The 20,928-nt window shown below is 49.5% G+C and overlaps 1 protein-coding gene across 2 annotated transcripts in view; it reads left to right on the top strand.

Moving 5' to 3' along the window:
- Positions 1 to 4,877: 4,877 nt before the first annotated feature.
- RAB11FIP3 (RAB11 family interacting protein 3) overlaps positions 4,878 to 20,928 on the top strand; it is an 80,501-nt gene continuing 64,450 nt past the window's right edge. The window contains exon 1 of one of the 2 annotated variants that reach the window (XM_072754258.1): positions 4,878 to 5,826. In XM_072754258.1, the coding sequence (XP_072610359.1) occupies positions 5,278 to 5,826 (549 nt within the window). In that variant the 5' untranslated portion in view covers positions 4,878 to 5,277. The remainder of the gene's footprint in view (positions 5,827 to 20,928) is intronic. The other variant, XM_025984944.2, reaches the window with a different exon arrangement.

Below are 20,928 nucleotides of genomic sequence, written 5' to 3'. Positions count from 1 at the left end.
TTTACTCTTAAGAAATGTACTTTACTAAATTTGAAGGTGACAAAAAATCCTTCCCCACTGAATAAAGTATCAGTAAACACGAGTGTGGCTGGCTGTGTGCTCTTGACTGCTGGGGGCTGCTGGCGAGAGTGTGACCTGCCTTAAAATTGACTTCCTCTAAGTATGCTTCCTAAATACAGAATGTTCATCTCGTTTCCAAAATTGTAGATTAAAAATGTTTGGCCTGGGGCGCCTGGGTGGCTCAGTGGGCCAAGCATCTGACTCTTGATTTTGGCTCAGGTCGTGATCTCAGGGTCCTGGGATTGAGCCCCACGACAATGGCGGGCTCCCTGCTCCGCGGCGGGTCTGCTTCTCCCTCTGCCTCGGCCCTTCCTCTGCTCTGCTCATGCTCTCTCTCTCTCTCTCTCAAATAAGTAAAGAAGATCTTTTAAAGACTTTAAAAAATAAAAGTCTTTGTTTTGTTTGGTTTTTTTTTTAGCCACCCGGGCTGCCCTTAAAGTAATCTCTACACCCATTACAGGGCTCAGAGTCGTCATCCTGAGATCAGGAGGTGCGTGCTCTATCAGCTGGGCCGGCCAGCCGCCCCTAGAGGCAGAAATCTTTGAGACCTTGGGTACAAGACTTATTTCCTTAATTTTAAAAGTGTTCATGAAATTCTGAAAACACGTGGGCAAGCCCGGAAAGTAGCCAGAGACATGCAGGTATGCCTGCCCTACACGTGCCAGGTGCTGACACTGCTCTGCCTGGGCTCCGCCGCGCGGCCCGCTGAGACCCACGTGGTGCGCTGTAGCTAAGCTTCGCTGCCGCCCTCCCTCTTCTGGTCCCTTGATGTAATTCCCACTCTCGTTTGTTGTTTTCACTACACACGAATGGGGTTGAAGCAACATACGTCACTGACCGCGTGTCCAGCCTTTGCGAGCGGGGGTCACAGGCCTCTGCTGCACCTGCTGCACACATAGTGAGACCGCGCCTCACCGCTCCGCAGTCCCTCTGGGGAACTGCACTGGCAGGGCTGCACCAAACACCCCGTCCCTGCCTCGGCGGGCCCGTCTGTGCGGTCTGCTGAGTCCCCGTCCTGCTGGCCTCATGCCTGACATGGACTCCAGTGGTGTCAAATGGTATCTTCACTCAGTCCCTTGATCACCAAAGGGGCTGAGCATCTTTTGTACGTGCATAGGGCTACTTTGAGTTTCTTCTTCTGGAACCGCTTACTCTCATTGCTCACTTTCCTCCTAGGTTTCTGTTCTTCCGTTTTTGGTTTTTTTTTTTTTTTTTTTTTTTTTTGTCGTTTTTTTAAATCTGACAAGCTGAGTTGCAGGGCTTTTTTTTTTTTTTAAGATTTTATTTATTTATTCATGAGACACACACACACACACACACACACACACAGAGAGAGAGAGAGAGAGAGAGAGAGAGAGAGAGGCAGAGACACAGGCAGAGGGAGAAGCAGGCCCCATGCAGGGAGCCCTACATGGGACTCGATCCCAGGTCTCCAGGATCAGACTCTGGGCTGAAGGTGGCGCTAAGGCACTAAGCCACCGGGCTTCCCTGTTCTGGTTTTTTTAGGGAGTTTTCTGGAAATGAATCCCATCAGTTACAGCTGTTGTGTTTCTTTCAAGTTGCTATGGAGTAAACTGTGCCCCCGGCCCATTCTTGATTTAAGGCCGTCACCCCCAGGCAGGGGAGAAGATATCTGCAATGTTAAAAACTAATTTTGTAAAACAAAACAAAATAAAACAAAAACTAATTTTGTCTACAGAACAAGTCAGATAATCCAATGGAAAAATAAGCAAGTGCTATGACTGGACAGTTCACATATTTGGGATCCCAGCTGGTCAGTAGACAGAGCAAGAAACCCTCAACCAGGGGCACATGGGGGCTCTGTTGAGCATCTGCCTTCAGCAGATCTACTTCTAGGGTTCTAGGGAGCCTGCTTCTCCCCCTCCCTCGGCCACTCCCCGTGCTTGTGCTCTATCTCTCTCTCAAATAAATAAGTCAGGTCTTTAAAAAACCTCACTCTAGGGATCCCTGGGTGGCGCAGCGGTTTAGCGCCTGCCTTTGGCCCAGGGCGCGATCCTGGGGACCCGGGATCAAGTCCCACGTTGGGCTCCCGGTGCATGGAGCCTGCTTCTCCCTCTGCCTATGTCTCTGCCTCTCTCTCTCTCTGTGTGACTATCATAAATAATTAAAATCTAAAAAAAAAAAAAAAAAAAAAAGTACACTTAAAAAAAAAAAAAAAACCCTCACTCTACCGCCATGACAGTTAAATTCAAACAAGACACGACACTATTTTATTCATTTATTTAAGAGAGAGCAAATGAGCACACGAGCAGGTAGGGGAGCAGAGGGAGAGGAGAGAGAGAATCTCAACAGACTCGCCACTGAATGTGGAGCCCAATGTGGAGTTTGATCCCATCACCCTGAGATCATTACCTAAGTGGAGGTCATGACCTGAGCCAAGATCAAGAGTGGGATGCTTAACTGACAGAGCCACCCAGGCATCCAAGATGCCATTTTAAATTCGAAGGACTAGCATGGATAGGGGAAATCATATGTACTGTCCACTATGATTTTGGTGTATTTCCTCAAGGTTTTTTTAAAAACATGCATGAAAAAAGTAGATTTGTGGGGCGCCCACGTGATTCAGTCAGAGGAGTATGTGACTCTTGTCATGAGTTCGATCCCCCTTTTGGGTGTAGAGATTACTTAATAAAATCTTTTTTTTTTTTTTTAAGTAGATTTGTGATCAAATTGAACATTGGATGTCAACGGCCAGATCTCATCCAGATGATGGAGGAACCTTACCCCAGGAAAGACAAGCTTACCTTCCACGTGAGGTTTCTTAACCCCTTTCCCTCAGCTCCCCTGGCAGGTGCAACAGGGCCATGCCAGGGCTGTGCTGAGTCACCTTGCTGGTCTTTGTCTTCACATCTCTCCCTACAAGCCAAAGGTCACCAGGGAAGACAGGTGAATGAAATCCACCTGCTTGAAGAATTCCAAAGTTACGTGGTTATTCGAGTACTTTTGAAAAGGAGAGTCAGGGGATCCCTGGGTGGCTCAGTGGTTCAGCGCCTGCCTTTGGCCTAGGTCGTGATCCTGGAGTCCTGGGATCGAGTCCCGCATCGGGCTCCTGGCATGGAGCCTGCTTCTCCCTCTGTCTCTGCCTCTCTCTCTCTCTTTCTCTATGTCTATCATGAATAAATAAATAAAATCTTAAAAAAAGAAAGAAAAGGAGAGTCAGGGGGAGGTGTTCACAGACATTCACCCAGACCCCAGATCCAACAGATGTGAGCTGAACCCCACCCTCCCTTCCTCTTGTGTAACTGTTAACAAGTTGAAATGTGTAAAGTGAGGCAGCTGGGTGGCAGTTGGTTAAGCATCTGGCTCTTAGCTTTGGCTCAGGTTGTGATCTCAGGGTGGTGAGATCGGGTCCTGTGTGGGGCTCCAGGATCAGTGCCGAGTCTGCTTAAAGATTCTCTCTCCCTCTGCCCCTCCTCCCCCATCCCCCGCATCAGATAAACAAATAAATCTTTAAAAAATACGGATAGGGTAGGTGTGGAGGAGCACATGGAAGTGGCAGCAGGGGCTGCTTCTAACCAGCTAATTCATTTCATCTGGAATGCTACTCACCAAAAATGTTCACAGGCCACAGAGGGGATGCTAGAAGACACTGGACTGACTGGTCAGGGACTCGCCAGTTTTGTGTGTGTGTGCGCATTTAAGTAATCTCTGCACACAACACGGGGCTCCAACTTGCGTCCTCAAGATCAAGACTCAGATGCTCTATGGACGGGGACACCCCGGCACCCGGGGAACTTGTCACTTTCAACGTCTCGCGAGCAGAGTCTGGAAGGGCTCCAAGCAGGAAGGGGATGCGCTTTCCATGCCGGGGTTCCATTTGGCTACATCAGCCGCCCAGGGGAGGCGGAGTTTTCCTGCTACCTCTGGACTCCTGTTGTCTTAACTGTGCCCACACGAACAGTCCTATTTAGCGGGGTTGACACATCACTCTAAGTACCTCTCAAAATCACGTCTGGCCAGATGCATCGACTCCGTTTCAGATTCTTGCCAAAACTGTAGGTTTTTTTTTTTTTTTTTTTCCCTCTTTGAACAGAAGATCTTCCTCGTGAAAGCATACAGCTCCCATAAGGAAGTGACAGGTTTGGGGAGGAGGATCCCTTGCCTCCCTCTTCCCAACGCCCTGGGGTTTTGTCACACGGATGACTCAGTTAATTCCCACACTGCTCCTCACTGTACACTTGGAAACAGAGCTTCAGGTTCCCCCGGTTCTTGCCAAAGCTGCTTATGAAACCTATCTGTTGCTGGTGCCCACGGCCTGTAGGAACAGCAGTTGAGACTTTCCCCCATCCCTTTCCCTGTGCGCTGCATCTCGCACCCGGCCCGGGCCCGCGTCACCTGCCCGCCAGCCCGTCTCCACGTGTCCCCGTGACGGTGGTGACCGCAGGGCCAGCGGTCGGTGTCGCACACACGGCTGGGGAGGCCGGGCCCTCCGGCGACAGCAGCTCTCCTCCGTCGTGCGGGTGCGGGAGGCTCGGGCGCGTCCCCGGGGCCTCGGTGCGCGGGCACTTCTCGGCGTCCCCGCGGGAGGGCGGCCGGCCCTCCGCGACCCGCATCCCGGAGCGGCATGTCACGCTCCTCGGCGCCGCTCACCCCGCCCCCGGCAGCGGCCGCAACTCCCGGGCCCGAGCTGCCCGCACGCGGACGGACCACCCCCCACGCTCGGCGCCCGCGGCGCCCGCGGCGCCCGCCTTTTAAGGAAGGCCGGCGGGGGGCGGGGCCTGGCTGGGGCGGGCGGGGGCGGGGTCGGCGCCGCCACGACGCGCTGACGTCAGGCCCGACGGAGGACGGAAGGCGGGGCCCGCGCGGCGGTGGCGGCGGCGGCGTTGTTCGCTCGCTCGGCAGCCGCGGGCTCCTCAGCCTCCCGCGCCGCGGCCCCCTCGTCCTCCTCCGTCGGGAGCTTCCGCGGGCCCCCAGCCCGCCGCCGCCGCCGCCGCCGCCGCCGCCGCGCCGCCGCCATGGGCCCGCGCCCGCCGCGCCGCCGGGCCGAGGGCAGCTGAGGCGCCGCGCGAAGATGGGCGAGGGCGGAGCAGGGCCCGAGCGCCAGCCGGACCAGCCCGGGCGCCCCGCGCGCACCCGCCCGCGCCGCCGCGGGGATGCCCGCGCCCGCCGCCGCGCCCTGAGCGCCTTTGTCTGCCGCCCGCGCCGCCCGCCGCACCACTGGCCTCGCGGGCCTGCGCCGCGGCCGGGGGCGCGCCCATGAAGATGGAGCCGGGCCGGCCGGCCTCCCCCGCGGGCGGCGCGCGCCCGGGCCCCGACCCCGAGCCCGAGCCCGAGCCCGAACCCGGCGGGCCCCACCGGCCGGCAGCCGCGCCCGCCCAGCGTCGGACACTCGGCGCCCCGGAGCCCGGAGCCTGCGCGGACGCCCGCGGGGCCGCCGACCCCGGCCCCGGCCCCGGCCCGCCCTGCGCCGCGGAGCCCGACGGCGTCTGTCCCCCGCCTTGCCCCGACGCCGCCCCTCTTCGCGGACGGGCTCTCGGTCACGGTCCGCTCGCGGGCGGCGACGTGGGCCTGTTCCCCGGCTTCCCGGCGCCCGCGGGGGGCGAGCTGGCCCTGGACGTGGGCCCCGCGGCACCGGGGCGGCCCCCGGACTTCGGCGACCCCTGCCCGCTCGCGACCGAGCCCGCCGCGTGCCCGGAGGACGGCCCCCGCCTCCGCGCGGTGTTCGACGCCCTGGACGGCGACGGGGACGGCTTGGTCCGCATCGAGGATTTCGTCCAGTTCGCCACGGTGTACGGGGCGGACCAGGTGAGTCCCAGCCCGCGGGCCTGGAGGGGTGTCCGGGGACTGCATCCCCCGCCCCGTGTCCCGGCCTGGAGGGGTGTCTGGGGACTGCTCGCCCCCCGTGTCCCCGCCTGGAGGGGTGTCCAGGGACTGCACCCCCCGTCCCCGGTGTCCCCGGCCTGGAGGGATGTCGGGGGACTGCTCGGCCCCCCCCCCCCGTGTCCCCAGGCCTGGAGGGGTGTCCTGGAGACTGTCCCCCCCCGCCGTGCCCTCGGGCCTGGAGGGGTGTCCATCGGACTCCTTCCTCCTGCCCTCCCGTGTTCCCGGCCTGGAGGGGTGTACCGCAGACCCCCCACTGTGCGCTCCCACTGTGGGCCCTCACCTCCCCGGGGCCAGTCCAGCCTGGCCTTCCCGCAAGGGCCCTGCTCACACCTGTTCCGGGCACTTTCCGTGTGTGGTTGGCGGGCACTCTGCCTCGGGTCGTGTGGCCGTTTGGGAGACTGAGCTGGTGGTGCAGCAGCCCGGAGGGAGGGAGGGCTCTGTCAGGGCCCACTCCGCGTAGACGGGTGACAGACTGGTGATGGCGCAAGGTACCTCGGGCTCTGTCCTGGGCTTCTGACTTTGCACCTGGCACTCAGGCAAGTTTATCTAGACAGAGACACCGGCCAGCCGGCTCCTGCTGTTCGCTCTCCAACCTCTTACCAAATGGTAGGAAGTCCGAAACACGCTGAATTCCTGGTTTTTTGTGTTTTACGGGCTTCTGGTATGTGCAGACATTTGTTAGGTGGGTGTTGAAGTGCACAGTGTGTTTAAGCCTAGAGGCCTTTAAGAAAAGGGGTAAAATCGATGCCTTGCTGTTTAGGGTGTGGGTTAGGGTTATAACATGGGTTATCCACAGCCTCGTAAGGACTGCAGGACCCGCTGTGTCCCTGGAGCGTCCATGTAAAGCTCTGGGTCCTCCTGAATCAGGGCTCCCTGTGCGGAGCTTTCAGCCTGGGAAGGTGTGGTGTCTCTGCGGCTGTCCTGACGGTCGGGGTCCGCGTGCTGCTCTTACTGAGCAGTGTAGGAAGGCGCTGCTGCAGCCCGGTTCCCCTCCTAGTCTAACAGGCACACAGAAATATGTGACTGACCGTGTCCTACGTGGACAGTGTGGATGCGATTTTTCCTGCTTTTCCTTCATGCCCCTGGGCTGGAGAGCGCCTTGTTTTCTACGAATGCCGTGTGTCTCCCCTCCTGCGTGCCCTTCCTGGGTCCCATCAGAGGGGAACACTGCGAGGGGGTTCTGTATCGTGCCCTGGCTCTGCCTCCCGGGAGGCTCTTGTACGCTTTCACTGGACCATCTTTTTCTGAGGCAGTGGTGTGCAGGTGTTTTCCTTCTCACTCTACAGGTAAGGAACTGGAAGGCCGGGAAGGCTGAATAACTTTCCCGAGACCTCACAGAGTTGTTGGTGCTTGAGCAGGGGGGAGCACCAAGTCTTTGGGCTCTCAACTTACTAGATTTGGTCGCTCAAAATATTTCTACAAATATAAGATTTTATTACTTCCATTAAATGTTTTTCACTTGGGAAACACCTTTGGTAACTGTCCTTATGGATCATAGTGGAAAAAACTTTGGATATTTGGGGCAGAGCTTTCTTGTAATCACAAAGTAGAAATGAGCCAAAATTCTTTGCTTTGGGGGCACTTGGGTGGCTCCATCAGTGAAGCATCTGCCCTCAGTTAAGGTCATGATCTCAGGGTTCTGTGATCCAACCCTGCTTAGGGTTCCTTGCTCAGCGGGGAGTCTGCTTCTCCCTCTCAGTCTGCCTGCAGCTCCCCCTGCTTGTGCACTTGTGCATTGTCAAGTGAATAAAATCTTTTTTCTAAAAAAATTCTTTGGGGATCCCTGGGTGGCTCAGCAGTTGAGCACCTGCCTTTGGCCCAGGGCGTGATCCTGGAGTCCCAGAATCTAGTCCCACATCAGGCTCCCTGCATGGAGCCTGCTTCTCCCTCTGCCTGTGTCTGCCTCTCTCTCTCTCTCTATGAATAAATACATAAAGTATTAAAAAAATTCTTTGATAGCTCCTGATGGAATTTTAAGATATTATTTATTAACTTTTTGTAGAGAGAGAGCACGCACAAGAGCAAGCACGGACACGATGAGGGGGAGAAGCAGAGGGAGGGCGCAGAGCCCAATGTCCCTCCATCCCGAGACCCTGAGATCATGACCCGAGACAAAACCAAGAGTTGGATGCTCAACCAACTGAGCCACCCAGGTGCCCTCTCCTGATGGAATTTTAAGTTTGGGGGCAAAGCCCAGATGACTTGGGTTTGGTGGAATAGACGAGTGTAGTGATATCTACTGTGACGTTGCTCCTTCTGTCTGCTGGCCGAGACTGCACTGGAAAGAAGCAGTGCTGAGTGTGGTCATCTTAGTACCTGGACTTGGACAAGTTTCCTGGGATGGTGGAGAAGAGCTCTTGTGTTGGAGTGGATGATTTACAGACTAATGAAAGGTTGATACTTGTGTCCGTATAAACTTTGCTAGACTTTATTGTGACTCAGGATTGTTTTTTCCAAGTTTGATGTCAGAATGCATTATAGAGGAACAAAGAAAAAATACTTTGATAGTGAAGTAGTTTATTTTCAAAGATTTTAGTTACTTATTTGAGAGAGAGAGAGATGAGAACATAACGAGGGGGGTAGTGGCAGAGGGAGAGGGAGAAACAGGCTCCCTGCAGGGCTCAGTCCCAGGACTGCTGAGATCATGACCTGAGCCAAAGTTAGAGGCTTTTTTTTTTTTAATTTTTTTTTTTTTTTATTATTTATTTATGATAGTCACAGAGAGAGAGAGAGGCAAAGACATAGGGAGGGAGAAGCAGGCTCCATGCACCAGGAGCCCGATGTGGGATTCGATCCCGGGTCTCCAGGATCGCGCCCTGGGCCAAAGGCAGGCGCCGAACCGCTGCGCCACCCAGGGATCCCCAAAGTTAGAGGCTTAACCAGCTGAGCCACCTAGGCACCCTGATAGGGAAGTAGTCTAAAGAAAACCAAGGAATTCCACCCCATGATGAGTATTTTTAAACTTTTAAGATGAAAAGTCCGAACATACACAAAAGTAGAGAGAATCGCTTAGTGAGACCTCCCAAACTGCTGCTCAGTTTCAGCAGTCTTGGTTTGTCTGTAGATCCCCACTGTGTTTTTTTTTTTTTTCTTCAATATTTTATTTATTTGAGAGGGAGAAGGCAAGAGCTAGAGCATGATTGGAGGGGGAGGAGCACAGGAAGGCAGAAGCTGACTCCTCACTTAGCAGGAGCCCCAGGCACAGGACCCTGGGATGATGATGGCCTGAGCCAAAGGCAGCCGCTTTACCCATGGAGCCCCCTAGGCGCCCTGTAGATCCCCCTTTCATGCTGTGTAGGAAGTGCATGCAGACGTAACCTCTCATCATATGTATCAGTATGTATCTCTAGAAGATAAGCATTCTTCTTTAAACATTTGTGATTTTTAAAAAGCCCTAGGAAGAGATAAGGTAGATAACAGTGATAATGACCACAAGTTTGTGTACTTTCCACCTTGAGATTTCAAAATACTGAGTTTATGAGACTCTTAGGCTAGTCCCATAGCTGTCTTTGATGATAGCAACTAGATTATCTTAATGATTGTCAAGTTGTCAAAGGTAGCATGTTGAGTAATCTGTTTATGAAGGAAGCATTTTAAATTATTTAAGCTGATTATCTGAATTTTTCATGGAAACAGCTCCTATTTATAATACAGATGGCTTTTGTGTCCCTCTTTCTTTAGCAATGTCATGGTGTGTTTGGGTCTCCTTACATCATCTGGTGCTAGATCAGGTGTGGTGTAAGCTAACACAGGGCTGGCAGTAATCAGTCAGCAAAGGGAAGGAGAAAAAGGACTGCGGTGGAGTTTTCTGCTTGTATATTATTGAAACAGGAATTGATAGTCCTGTCCATCCAGGTGCTACTTGTCAAGTTGGAATAGGTTTGTTTGTTTGTTTGTTTTTTTATTTTGAAGATTTTATTTATTTATGAGAGACACACAGAGAGAGGCAGAGACACAGGCAGAGGGAGAAGCAGGCTCCATGCAGGGAGCCCGACCTGGGACTCGATCCCAGGTCTCCAGGATCAGGCCCTGGGCTGAGGGCGGCACTAAACCGCTGAGCCAGCAGGGCTGCCCCTGGAATAGGTTATTTTTAAGGCTTTGACCACTGCTGAAGATTCTTCATCAACATGACTCCTCATACTGAGAGGGCTGATGCTTTTTTTTTTTTTTTAATTAATTTTTATTGGTGTTCAATTTACCAACATACAGAAAAACACCCAGTGCTCATCCCGTCAAGTGTCCGCCTCAGTGCCCGTCACCCATTCCCCTCCAGGGCTGATGCTTTTGTAACCATTACCAACTCATCCTAAAATGGAATTTGCAAAAATAAATTCTAAGAGTATTGTAAGAAAAGACTGGGTTTTTTTTTGGCCTTTCATTATAATTATCAAGATTATCTCCACATTTTTTTTTTTTTTTTTTAAATTTTTTTTTTTTTTTATTTATTTATGATAGTCACACAGAGAGGGAGAGAGAGGCAGAGACACAGGCAGAGGGAGAAGCAGGCTCCATGCACCGGGAGCCCTATGTGGGATTCGATCCCGGGTCTCCGGGATCGCGCCCTGGGCCAAAGGCAGGCGCCAAACCGCTGCGCCACCCAGGGATCCCTATCTCCACATTTTATGATTATACACACTTAAGCGTTTCCTTTCCAGAGAAAACCTGCACATTGAAACACTGAGTGCTCTTCAGTGACCTTGTAGGCACTGTCCTCTTCAGTGCTTGTGTGAGGAGGCTGCTGAGGGAACTGTTGGTGCTCAGGCCTCCCTGCTCCTCATCTGGGATCCCTCCTGCTGAGGAGTTGGAAGCCCTGTGGCTACACCTTTCATTTGTTTCAGGGTCCTCCCTGTCTTCTTTCCTGACCTTGAATTTGAGTGTGAGAGAGAATGAACTCAGCTGTGTGAGCAGGTGCATGTGCGAGCTGGTGTGGGGTGTCTACACACACACCTTTAGGTGTTTGTGTTGGGTGAATCGCTGAAAGGCCAATGAAGTTCCTTTCTGGGCTTGGATCACAAGCAACTTTGTTAGTGTCTTAAAAGTGTTTTATTCATATTATAAAAGTAACACATGCTTATTAAAAATTTTGAAAATACAGAGTGATATAAACAAAACAAAATCTGACCAGGGCAGCCTAGGTGGCTCAGTGGTTTAGCGCTGCCTTTGGCCCGGGGCGTGATCCTGGAGACCGAGGATCGAGTCCCACGTCAGGCTCCTTGTGTGGAGCCTGCTTCTCCCTCTGCCTGTGTCTCTCATGAATGAATAAAAGAAATATTAACAAAAAAAACAAAACAATAATCCCACTATGCTGAGAAAAACACCATTAGCATTTTAGTGCATCTTCTTCCAGACTTTATTGTACACATACACACAGTTTTGTATACAATTGAGATCATACTGGGGGATCCCTGGGTGGCGCAGCGGTTTGGCGCCTGCCTTTGGCCCGGGGCGCAATCCTGGAGACCCGGGATCGAATCCCACATCGGGCTCCCGGTGCATGGAGCCTGCTTCTCCCTCTGCCTGTGTCTCTGCCTCTCTCTCTCTCTCTCTCTCTCTCTCTCTCTCTTTGACTATCATAAATAAATAAAAATTTAAAAAAAATTAAAAAAAAAGAAAAAAACAATTGAGATCATACTGGATAAAAGCTAAATTATTTTTACAGATGTTCATTGTTTTGGGGATCCCTGGGTGGCTCAGCAGTTTAGCACTTGCCTTCAGCCCAGGGCATGATCCCAGGGTCCTGGGATCGACTCCCACGTCAGGCTCCCTGCATGGAGCCTGCTTCTTCTCCCTTTGCCTGTGTCTCTCATGAATAAATAAATAAAATCTTAAAAAAAAAAAAAAATTCATTGTTCAAAAAAATGAAACTGAATAATATAAGTAAGCAAAATGAGAAAAATAAAAATCACCTCCCAGGTATAACTACTAAATATTTAAAGCGTAAATTAAGATGTATGTAATAAATGCTTCCATTACACAGCAATGGTACAATTCCCATGTTTCTTGTTCTGAACCCACTTTTTGATCTGTATTTTGAAATTAAAGATCTCTGATACCCGTTATCTAATGGAAGCCTAAGGTTTACTTGTTTCCAGGAAAATTCAGAATTATTAGGGATTATTCAAGCATAGGATCTGACATACAGGAAGAATTTAATTCTGTGTAGACCACACAGATGAGGTTGTGAAAGGCACCAAGCTGATGAAGTGCTTATCTTACAAACATTTAACTTTGTTTAAATTTGGGAAACGGGTCTAAACATTAGTTATGATTGAAATATCAGACAAGAGTTAGGCATCCGGGGATCCCTAGGTGGCTCAGCAGTTTGGCGCCTGCCTTCGGCCCAGGGCGTGATTCTGGAGACCCAGGATCGAGTCCCATGTCAGGCTCCCTGCATGGAGCCTGCTTCTCCCTCTGCCTGTGTCTCTGTCTCTCTCTCTCTCTCATGAATAAATAAATAAAATGTAAAAAAAAAAAAAAAGGCATCCATTGAAGAGTATTATGTGGCCCTTAGAGGTGATAATTATAGGGTGTCAGAAGTACTTTATGTTAGTGCTTCTGATACAAGTGAATAGTACCTATACCTTGATTATAACTATGTAAGAATTATCCATGTGGAAGAGTCTTGAGGGAGATACTAAAAATTAGTTTTAGCTGTGTATGTATGTGTGTATTAAGAAGGTACATTTATAGGGGATCCCTGGGTGGCTCAGTGGTTTGGCGCCTGCCTTTGGCCCAGGGTGCTATCCTGGAGTCCTGAGATCCAAGTCCCACGTCGGGCTCCCGGCTTGGAGCCTGCTTCTCCCTCCTCCTGTGTCTCTGTCTCTCCCTCTCTGTGTCTATCATGAATAAATAAATAAGTAAATCTTAAAAAAAAAAAAAAAAAGGTACATTTATAGGGTGGTGTATGATGGCAATGGAGTTGGTTTCATTTGAAGTACTGGTCAAATTTTCTGTGATGTTACTGATTTTGTTTTGGAAAGTAGTGCCTGTACATGTATCACAAATTTCAAACAGTATATAAAGGAAATCTAGTAAAAAAAATTCTATTGTAGGGATGTCTGGGTGGCTCCGTGGTTTAGCATCTGCCTTCGACTCAGGGTGTGATTCCGGAGTCCCAGGATTGAGTCCCACATCAGGCTCCGCGCAGGGAGCCTGCTTCTCCCTCTGCCTGTGTCTCTGCCTCTCTCTTTGTGTCTCTTATGAATAAATAAATAAAATCTTTAAAAAAAATTCTGTTGTAATCTTTTAAATGTATTTTTTTAATTTTTATTTATTTATGATAGTCACACAGAGAGAGAGAGAGGCAGAGACACAGGCAGAGGGAGAAGTAGGCTCCATGCACCGGGAGCCTGACGTGGGATTCCTTTTTTTTTTTTTTTTTAATTTTTATTTATTTATGATAGTCACAGAGAGAGAGAGAGAGAGAGAGAGGCAGAGACACAGGCAGAGGGAGAAGCAGGCTCCCTGCAGGGAGCCCGACGTGGGATTCGATCCCGGATCTCCAGGATCGCGCCCTGGGCCAAAGGAAGGCGCCAAACCGCTGCGCCACCCAGGGATCCCTGACGTGGGATTCCATCCCGGGTCTCCAGGATCGCGCCCTGGGCCAAAGACAGGTGCTAAACGGCTGCGCCACCCAGGGATCCCCTGTTTTAATCTTTATAAATAAAAAAAACTACACTCTAAAGATAAGATACTGGAGCACCTGGATGGCTCAGTTAGGGAAGCCCCTGCCTTCAGCTCGGGTCATCATCCCCAAGTCCTGGGATCAGGCCTCCCACCTTGGGCTCCCTGCTCAGCAGGGAGCCCGCTTCTCCCTCTCCTCCCTGCTTGTGCTCTCTATCACTCTCTTTCTCTCTCTCTCTCAAATAAATAAAATCTTTTTTTTTTTTTTTTAGGTTTTATTTATTCTTGAGAAGCCGGGGGGGGGGGGCGGGGGGTGGTGGTTGGCGGGCAGGGACACAGGAAGAGGGAAAAGCAGGCTCCATGTGGGGAGCCTGACATGGGACTCGATCCCGGGACTCTAGGATCACATCCTGGACCGAAGGCAGGTACCAAACTGCTGAGCCACCCAGGGATCCCCAAAACTCAGGTTTTCTAATGAACTGTTTATTTACTTAAAAGATTTTATTTGAGGGTAAAAGAGCATAAGTAGGGGGAGCAGCAGGTAGAGGGAGAGAAAATCTCAAGAAGACTCCACTGAGCGTAGAGCTTGACATAGGGCTTAATCTCTCTACCCTGAGATCGTGACCCCAGTCAAAACCAAGAGTTGGACACGTAACTGAGCCAGCCAGGCACTCCTCAGTAAGATTTTTAAAAAGCATATAAGGGGTGCCCAGGTGGTTCAGTCGGTTATGCATCTGCCTTTGGCTCAGGTCATGATCTCAGGGTCCTGGGTTTGAGCCCTGAGTCGGGCTCCCTGGCTTAGTGAGGAGTCTGCTTCTCCCTCTCCCTCTGTGCCTCCACATGCTCATGCTTTCTCGATCTCTCTTTCTCAAATAAATATCTGTAAAAAAAAAACAAACCCTTAAGTCACAGATAAAAGACTGATGTAAAAACTCTTAAAAATCAAAGGGAAAAAGATAATGTAGAAAAGACTAGTAGAAAAATGGATAAAAGGAAGACATCCCACAGGAAGATCACAAATGGCCACTGTGTGAAAATATTCTCACCCTCACTCATGATGAGAAAGATAAATGCAAATTAAAATCAGAGATAAAGGCGGAAGATTCATATGCCCTGGTGGGGAGTGATTTCCAAGATGCAGTAAGTGGAAAGAAAGTACAAAATAGTGTGCAAAGTTTGTGTTAAGAAAGACTGGGTGTTGTGTGATCTCTTTGCTGGGAGGCTCCTACAGGAGTCCCACCATAGAGTTAGGAAGGAGAAGGGAGGCAAGGGGAAGGCTGGAGGGGAGTAGTGTTTAATGGGGAGAGTTTGAGTTGGGGAGGATGGAGCACCCAAGTGCCCCCTACAGTTGTATTCTTAATTTATCACGATTTTTTTTAAAGAGGAGAAAAGATGAGGGATGTGAGGTGCAGAGCCGTAAACGATAGACAAAGGAAGAGGAATTGACAGGTAGTAATAAGAAACCACACCTTGGGGCGCCTGGGTGGCTCAGTGGTTGAGTGTCTACCTTCTGCTCAGGTGGTGATCCTGGGGTCCTGGGATTAAGTCCCACATCAGGCTCCCCATGGGGAGCCTGCTTCTCCATCTGCTTATGTCTCTGCTTCTGTCTCATGAATAAGTAAATCTAAAAAAAAAAAAATAGTAGAAACCACACTGGCTGGCTCCGTTCAGAAGAGTGTGCAACTCTTGATCTCTGGGTCGTGTTTGAGTCCCATGTTGGATGTAAAGATTACTAAAAATACATAAACTTTAAAAAAGAAAAGAAAGAAACCACACCTTATGACCCCCAAACCAGGCCTTTTCTCCTTACTTGTCCTGGTTTGGTATTGAGGATCCTCAGCCCATCTGGGGTTTTTATATTCACGGGCTCCAGAACAGGCTGGGGCCAGTAGGATCCTGCTGTAAGGAGGTGAGAGTTACTGGGAGAGGAAAGAAAGAATGCAAAACAAGAAAGGAGAGGAAATAATATGTATATAATTTGTCTCTTTTTGCAAAAAGAAACACAGGAAGGATAGACAAGGAGCTAAAATGATTTACTGAAGTGGGTGGGGACAGGGTGTAAGGTATAGGGGTGGGAGTGAAACTGGCCTGAGCCTGCCTTTTATTTATTTTTAAAGATTTATTTATTTATTTATTTGTTTGTTTGTTTGTTTGTTTATTTATTTATTTATTTATTTATGATAGACAGAGGCGGAGACACAGGAGGAGGGAGAAGCCGGCTCCATGCCGGGAGCCCGATGTGGGATTCGATCCCGGGACTCCAGGACTGCACCCTGGGCCAAAGGCAGGCGCTAAACTGCTGAGTCACCCAGGGATCCCCTGAGCCTGCCTTTATATCTTTGACTTCTGAGCCATCCAGATATTCTACATAAGTACAAACAAAATAGCAATGATAGAAAACCAAATTGAATTCAAATAGAAATGAATAAACCTAGAAGTGTATGGAATTAATAACATAACCACATAGGAGAGATTGATTCAAGTACCATAAATACAGTACTTCGTACCGTTAGTGGGTTATATTCAAAAGAAAAATAGAGCTGCAAAGAAACTCACTATAGAGTAGGTTCGTTGTCGATCAACGCGGTAGGTCTGAGATCACTTGGGGTGTATGTCGGGCAGAGCAAATGGGAATTCTGGTGCTGGGAACCAGGCTTCTCTGGGAGCAAGGAGAGGAAACCATGGTAGAAGGTCAGGGAGAGCCCTGTTGTCTTGAGACTCAAACTGAAGTATGAAGACATGACTTAAAAAATGATGTCTTGCAGTGTCCTTGGAGAGAGTCTAAGAGTAGCGAGCACACCTGGCCCCAGATCGAGGTTGGAAACCACATTTCCCGTAAAGGAACCAGGGATCCTCGGAGAAGTGCCTTATTTCAGGCTTGAGGTGGGCAAAATTCACTGCGAGCCTGGATTATCTTGGACTGGAAAGCAAAGAGGTGTTCAAAAATTGATGAGGACAAGTCAAAAATGGAGCAGCTTGAATGGGTTCCCAGTGGGCAAATCGGGGCATTTGGAGTGTCAAAAAAGAGTAGTGATGATAAAGGGTATATTAAATTTAAAAAGTCTGTGGCACACAGTGAGTAAGAGCCAGTCCTAGTGACACCCCAAAGGAGGTGCAGGGTTCCTCATAGACAGATGCCTTTCAAAGTAGAAATGACAGATTGAGAGATCCCTGTGTTACTGTTTTTTTGTGAATCAGTGTTTTGTGACAACCAACGTAATAATTGATTCAAGTCAGGTCATCAGTGGTTGTCAAAAACCATGGTGTAGGACAGCCCATGTGGCTGAGCGGTTTAGCGCCGCCTTCAACTCAGGGCGTGCTCCTGGGGTCCCTGGATCGAGTCCCACGTCGGGCTCCCTGCATGGAGCCTGCTTCTCCCTCTGCCTGTGTCTCTGCCTTTCTCTCTGGGTCTCTCATGAATAAATAAATAAAATCTTTAAAAAAATGAGGGATGCCTGGCTGGCTCAGCGGATGAGTGTCTGCCTTTGGCTCAGGGTGTGATCCTGGAGTCCCGGGATCGAGTCCCACATCGGGCTCCCCACATGGAGCCTGCTTCTCCCTCTGCCTATGTCTCTGTCTCTCTCTCTCTCTCTGTGTCTCTCATGAATAAATAAATAAAATATATTAAAAAAAAATGAAACAAACCATGGTGTAAACATCTGAGAGGGAGAGGATGCAGGAGCCCCATGTCCTGAAGTGTCATTCCACAGATGGTTGATCCGGAGGGAGAGAGAGAACTTTACATTGGAGAAACCTGTCCGACTCCACCTTGACTAGGTGATAAAGCTCCGACTTCCCACCAATGGAGATGATGTGTCCCTTGATGGGATGTCGTGGGATGGTTAACATTCTTGCCAAAAATGTTTAACCTGAGTGAAATAATGAGAAATAACCAGACAGCCTAGACTGTAGGGCACTCTACAGTTGCCTGGACACTTGAAAATAGGTGCTGTAGAAAGGGTTGGGCACCCTTCCAGACTGAAGAGCTGAAAGAACTGTGACAAGTAAGGCCTGGTTCTGGGTTTGAAACTGGATTAAAAGGAAACAAAACAACTGTGAAGGCCATTATTGGGATGATTGGGAAAAATTGAATACAGAGGAATACTTGATATCACTGTTGTCATAATGGTATTGTGTAGTAGGACGGTCCTTGTTCCTAGGAAATAAATATATGCTGGAAGTTTAGGGAGGCATCATGATGTCCAAAACTTACTGATTTTTTTTTTTAAAGATTGTATTTTTAAGTGATCTCTATACACAGCGTGGGGCTTGAACTCATGACCCGGAGATTGAGTGTTGCATGCTCTACTGACTGAGCCAGCCAGGCACCCCTCTGCAGCTTAAATAGTTCCACAACAAAAGTACAGGTATTTGGAAGAGATATGAAGCAAATGTTGAAGGACATTAGTAATTGGTGGATGTAGAGGAGGGTTATCAGGTGTTCTTTGTATTACTTAAACTTTACAGTGCGTTTAACATGTTTCAGAATAAAAAGGAATAATATGATATGGGAAGTTTATTGATGGTAATCTATATTTTGTCTTAAATGTTACATTGTGTGGCTTTTATGGGTCTTAAAAATAACCAACAAAAACTCCAAACCCTTTGTTCTTAAATAAAAGGAATGTTACACATGGACACAGGTGCTGGTTAGTATCTCAGCACCCATGGTAGCATTTGTTGATTCATAGATTGCACAGGGTATGAAACTACCCTTCCTGTTGACAAAGGGGTTGAAATGTGAAGTTAAGAATAGCTCTAAGATGGGGGCAGCCCGGATGGCTCAGCAGTTTAGTGCCGCTTTCAGCCCAGGGTGTGAGTCTGGAGACCTGGGATCGAGTCCCACGTCGGGCTCCCTGCGTGGAGGCTGCTTCTCCCTCTGCCTGTGTTTCTGCCTCTCTCTGTCTCTCATGAATAAATAAATAAAATCTTTAAAAAAAAAAAAAAAAAAAAAGGGATCCCTGGGTGGCGCAGCGGTTTGGCGCCTGCCTTAGGCCCAGGGCGCGATCCTGGAGACCCGGGATCGAATCCCACGTCGGGCTCCCGGTGCATGGAGCCTGCTTCTCCCTCTGCCTTTGTCTCTGCCTCTCTCTCTCTCTCTGTGTGACTATCATAAATAAATAAAAATTAAAAAAAAAAAAAAAAAAAAAAAGAATAGCTGTATGCTGAAACCATCTTATTTATCAGGGGGTGGTACTCCCCCAAGGGATTCAAGTGTCTTGTTCAGTGTACAGATTCCCTCAAAAGGAAATTGAGAAAGAACTCTCTTTTCCCTTCTCTATTGAGTGTATTCAAACGGATAAATATTTGAATAAATATGTAAAGCTTAGGAATACTTAGGGTGCCTAAAAATTAATTTCCTATCTGTGACTGGGCCTGTTTTCACTGCCACTGAAGTAGGAAGCATTTACATATGGTTACATATGGACTGTGACCCTCCAGTGGTGGTAGGTCAGTCCCCGCTGAGCGTGTTGAAGCCCCAGACTACTGATTCGTAAACTCTGCCTTAGACGCTACCCATGCTTAAATGTTCTTGGGACACATAAAGAGCTTGTGTTAATGTTAGTTCTATCTGTCGATCTTGATTCTTTTATAAAGTGAAGTTAAAAAAATCTGAAACATGTTTTTATTGACTAAAAAGTAATCCCTTTGGGCAACCCCCGTGGCGCAGCGGTTTAGTGCCCCCTGAAGCCCAGGGTGTGATCCTGGAGACCCCGGATCGAGTCCCATGTCGGGCTCCTTGCATGGAGCCTGCTTCTCCCTCTGCCTCTCTATGTCTCTATGAATAAATAAATAAAATCTTAAAAAAAAAAAAAGTAATCCCTTACATGTTGACATTAATGACATTTTTAACAGGCTTTTTTTTTTTAAATTTTTTTTTTTTTTTTTTTTTTTTTTTTTTATGATAGTCACACAGAGAGAGAGAGAGAGAGAGAGAGAGGCAGAGACACAGGCAGAGGGAGAAGCAGGCTCCATGCACCGGGAGCCTGACGTGGGATTCGATCCCAGGTCCCCAGGATCGCGCCCTGGGCCAAAGGCAGGCTCCAAACCGCTGCGCCACCCAGGGATCCCTAATGACATTTTTATTTATTTATTTTTTTCCTAATGACATTTTTAAATGAAAAATACTACTTTCTGAAACAGAAGAGAGGCAAGTCTCTTAGGTGTCTGACTTAAGGGAGGAAAACGATTCTTACATCTGCGCTGTGAGCCATCTATTACTGTGTCCTGCAGCCTGTGCAGAGTCCACCATGCATCCATGAGAGTGAAAGGAAGGGAAGCAGAGGATCCTGGGAACGTCATGAACCTCACGTGGTCTCGCGGAGCACCCGGGCGTCAGGGTCCCCGGCGCCCCTGACCAAAACTGGTTGAGGACAGCTACCTTACCTGCCGAGGGGACTGGGTTGTTGACTGCTCTCAGCTGCTTGCACACGTGAGAGTCACTGAGACCCTGCTAACTAAGGCTGATTGTGGGACCCGCCCCAGAGGGTGTGTGTTGTCTGAGTGGGGTCTGCTTAGAAGTATGTTTGTAGCCGGTTCCTGGTGATGCTGCTGTTCCTTGTCTTGGGGTCGTGGCGAGGAGCTCCTATTCTTTGAGAGTTTTGAAAATGTTTGCATCTCACGTCTCTGCATCACCCTCCCTCCCCCTGCTGTATTTATGCTGACCTTAACTTCGCACAGGCTTACTTGGGGCCCCCCTGCTGGCCCCGCAGGTGGCCTCGGGGGCTGCCCTCTGCCCTCACTGCTGTTGTCTGGTAGAGAAGCCCAGAAGCCAGGACCCAGCCTGAGGGGTCTGCGTACAGTGGCCTCTTCCTCCCGACACATCCCTCCTACTCTGTAGCCTCAGCGTGCTACCCTGTTTTTTGGTACTTATTTTAATTTTATATTTCAGCTTAATCTTAACTTTTTATCACGTGTGTAGTTGAAACAGTCAAGTAGTGTACTGCACGCCGCAGAACAGGAGGTCTGCAGGCCCTCCGGCACCCTGGCTCTTTCCTTGTCCTGTTCTTTTCTCCAGTTTTAGATGGTTTCTATGGACCTTCCCTTGTGGAAAGTAAACCCACATAATTTTCTTTCGTCTCTTCTGTTCTTCGGTATAATTAACCCTGATGTGGGTTAAGTAGGCATTTTATGTTTGTCTTGATTGCAAACCCGTGGAGGATGCAGTGATGACCTTTCCTCTTTAATGCAACCTCTGGCTTTTCCTAGAATCACTATACATTTTCACTTGTTCAGCCTTCTGTGGTGTCTGCTGGGGATCTCACCATTGAGTATGAGCTCCTGGCCTTCCACCGTGGTGTCCTGGCCCCTGTTCTCACGCTGAGGCTCACCTCCCCACGGCCGGGCTGGTGTCCTGCTTTTGGAGCACTTCTGCTCTGCTGTCCTGACTTGGCCTCCTAC

Source organism: Vulpes vulpes, chromosome 3, assembly GCF_048418805.1.
Source record: "Vulpes vulpes isolate BD-2025 chromosome 3, VulVul3, whole genome shotgun sequence".
Taxonomy (NCBI): domain Eukaryota; kingdom Metazoa; phylum Chordata; class Mammalia; order Carnivora; family Canidae; genus Vulpes; species Vulpes vulpes.
Note: the sequence above shows the minus strand (reverse complement) of the source record. Positions and strands in the feature narration are given on the sequence as shown.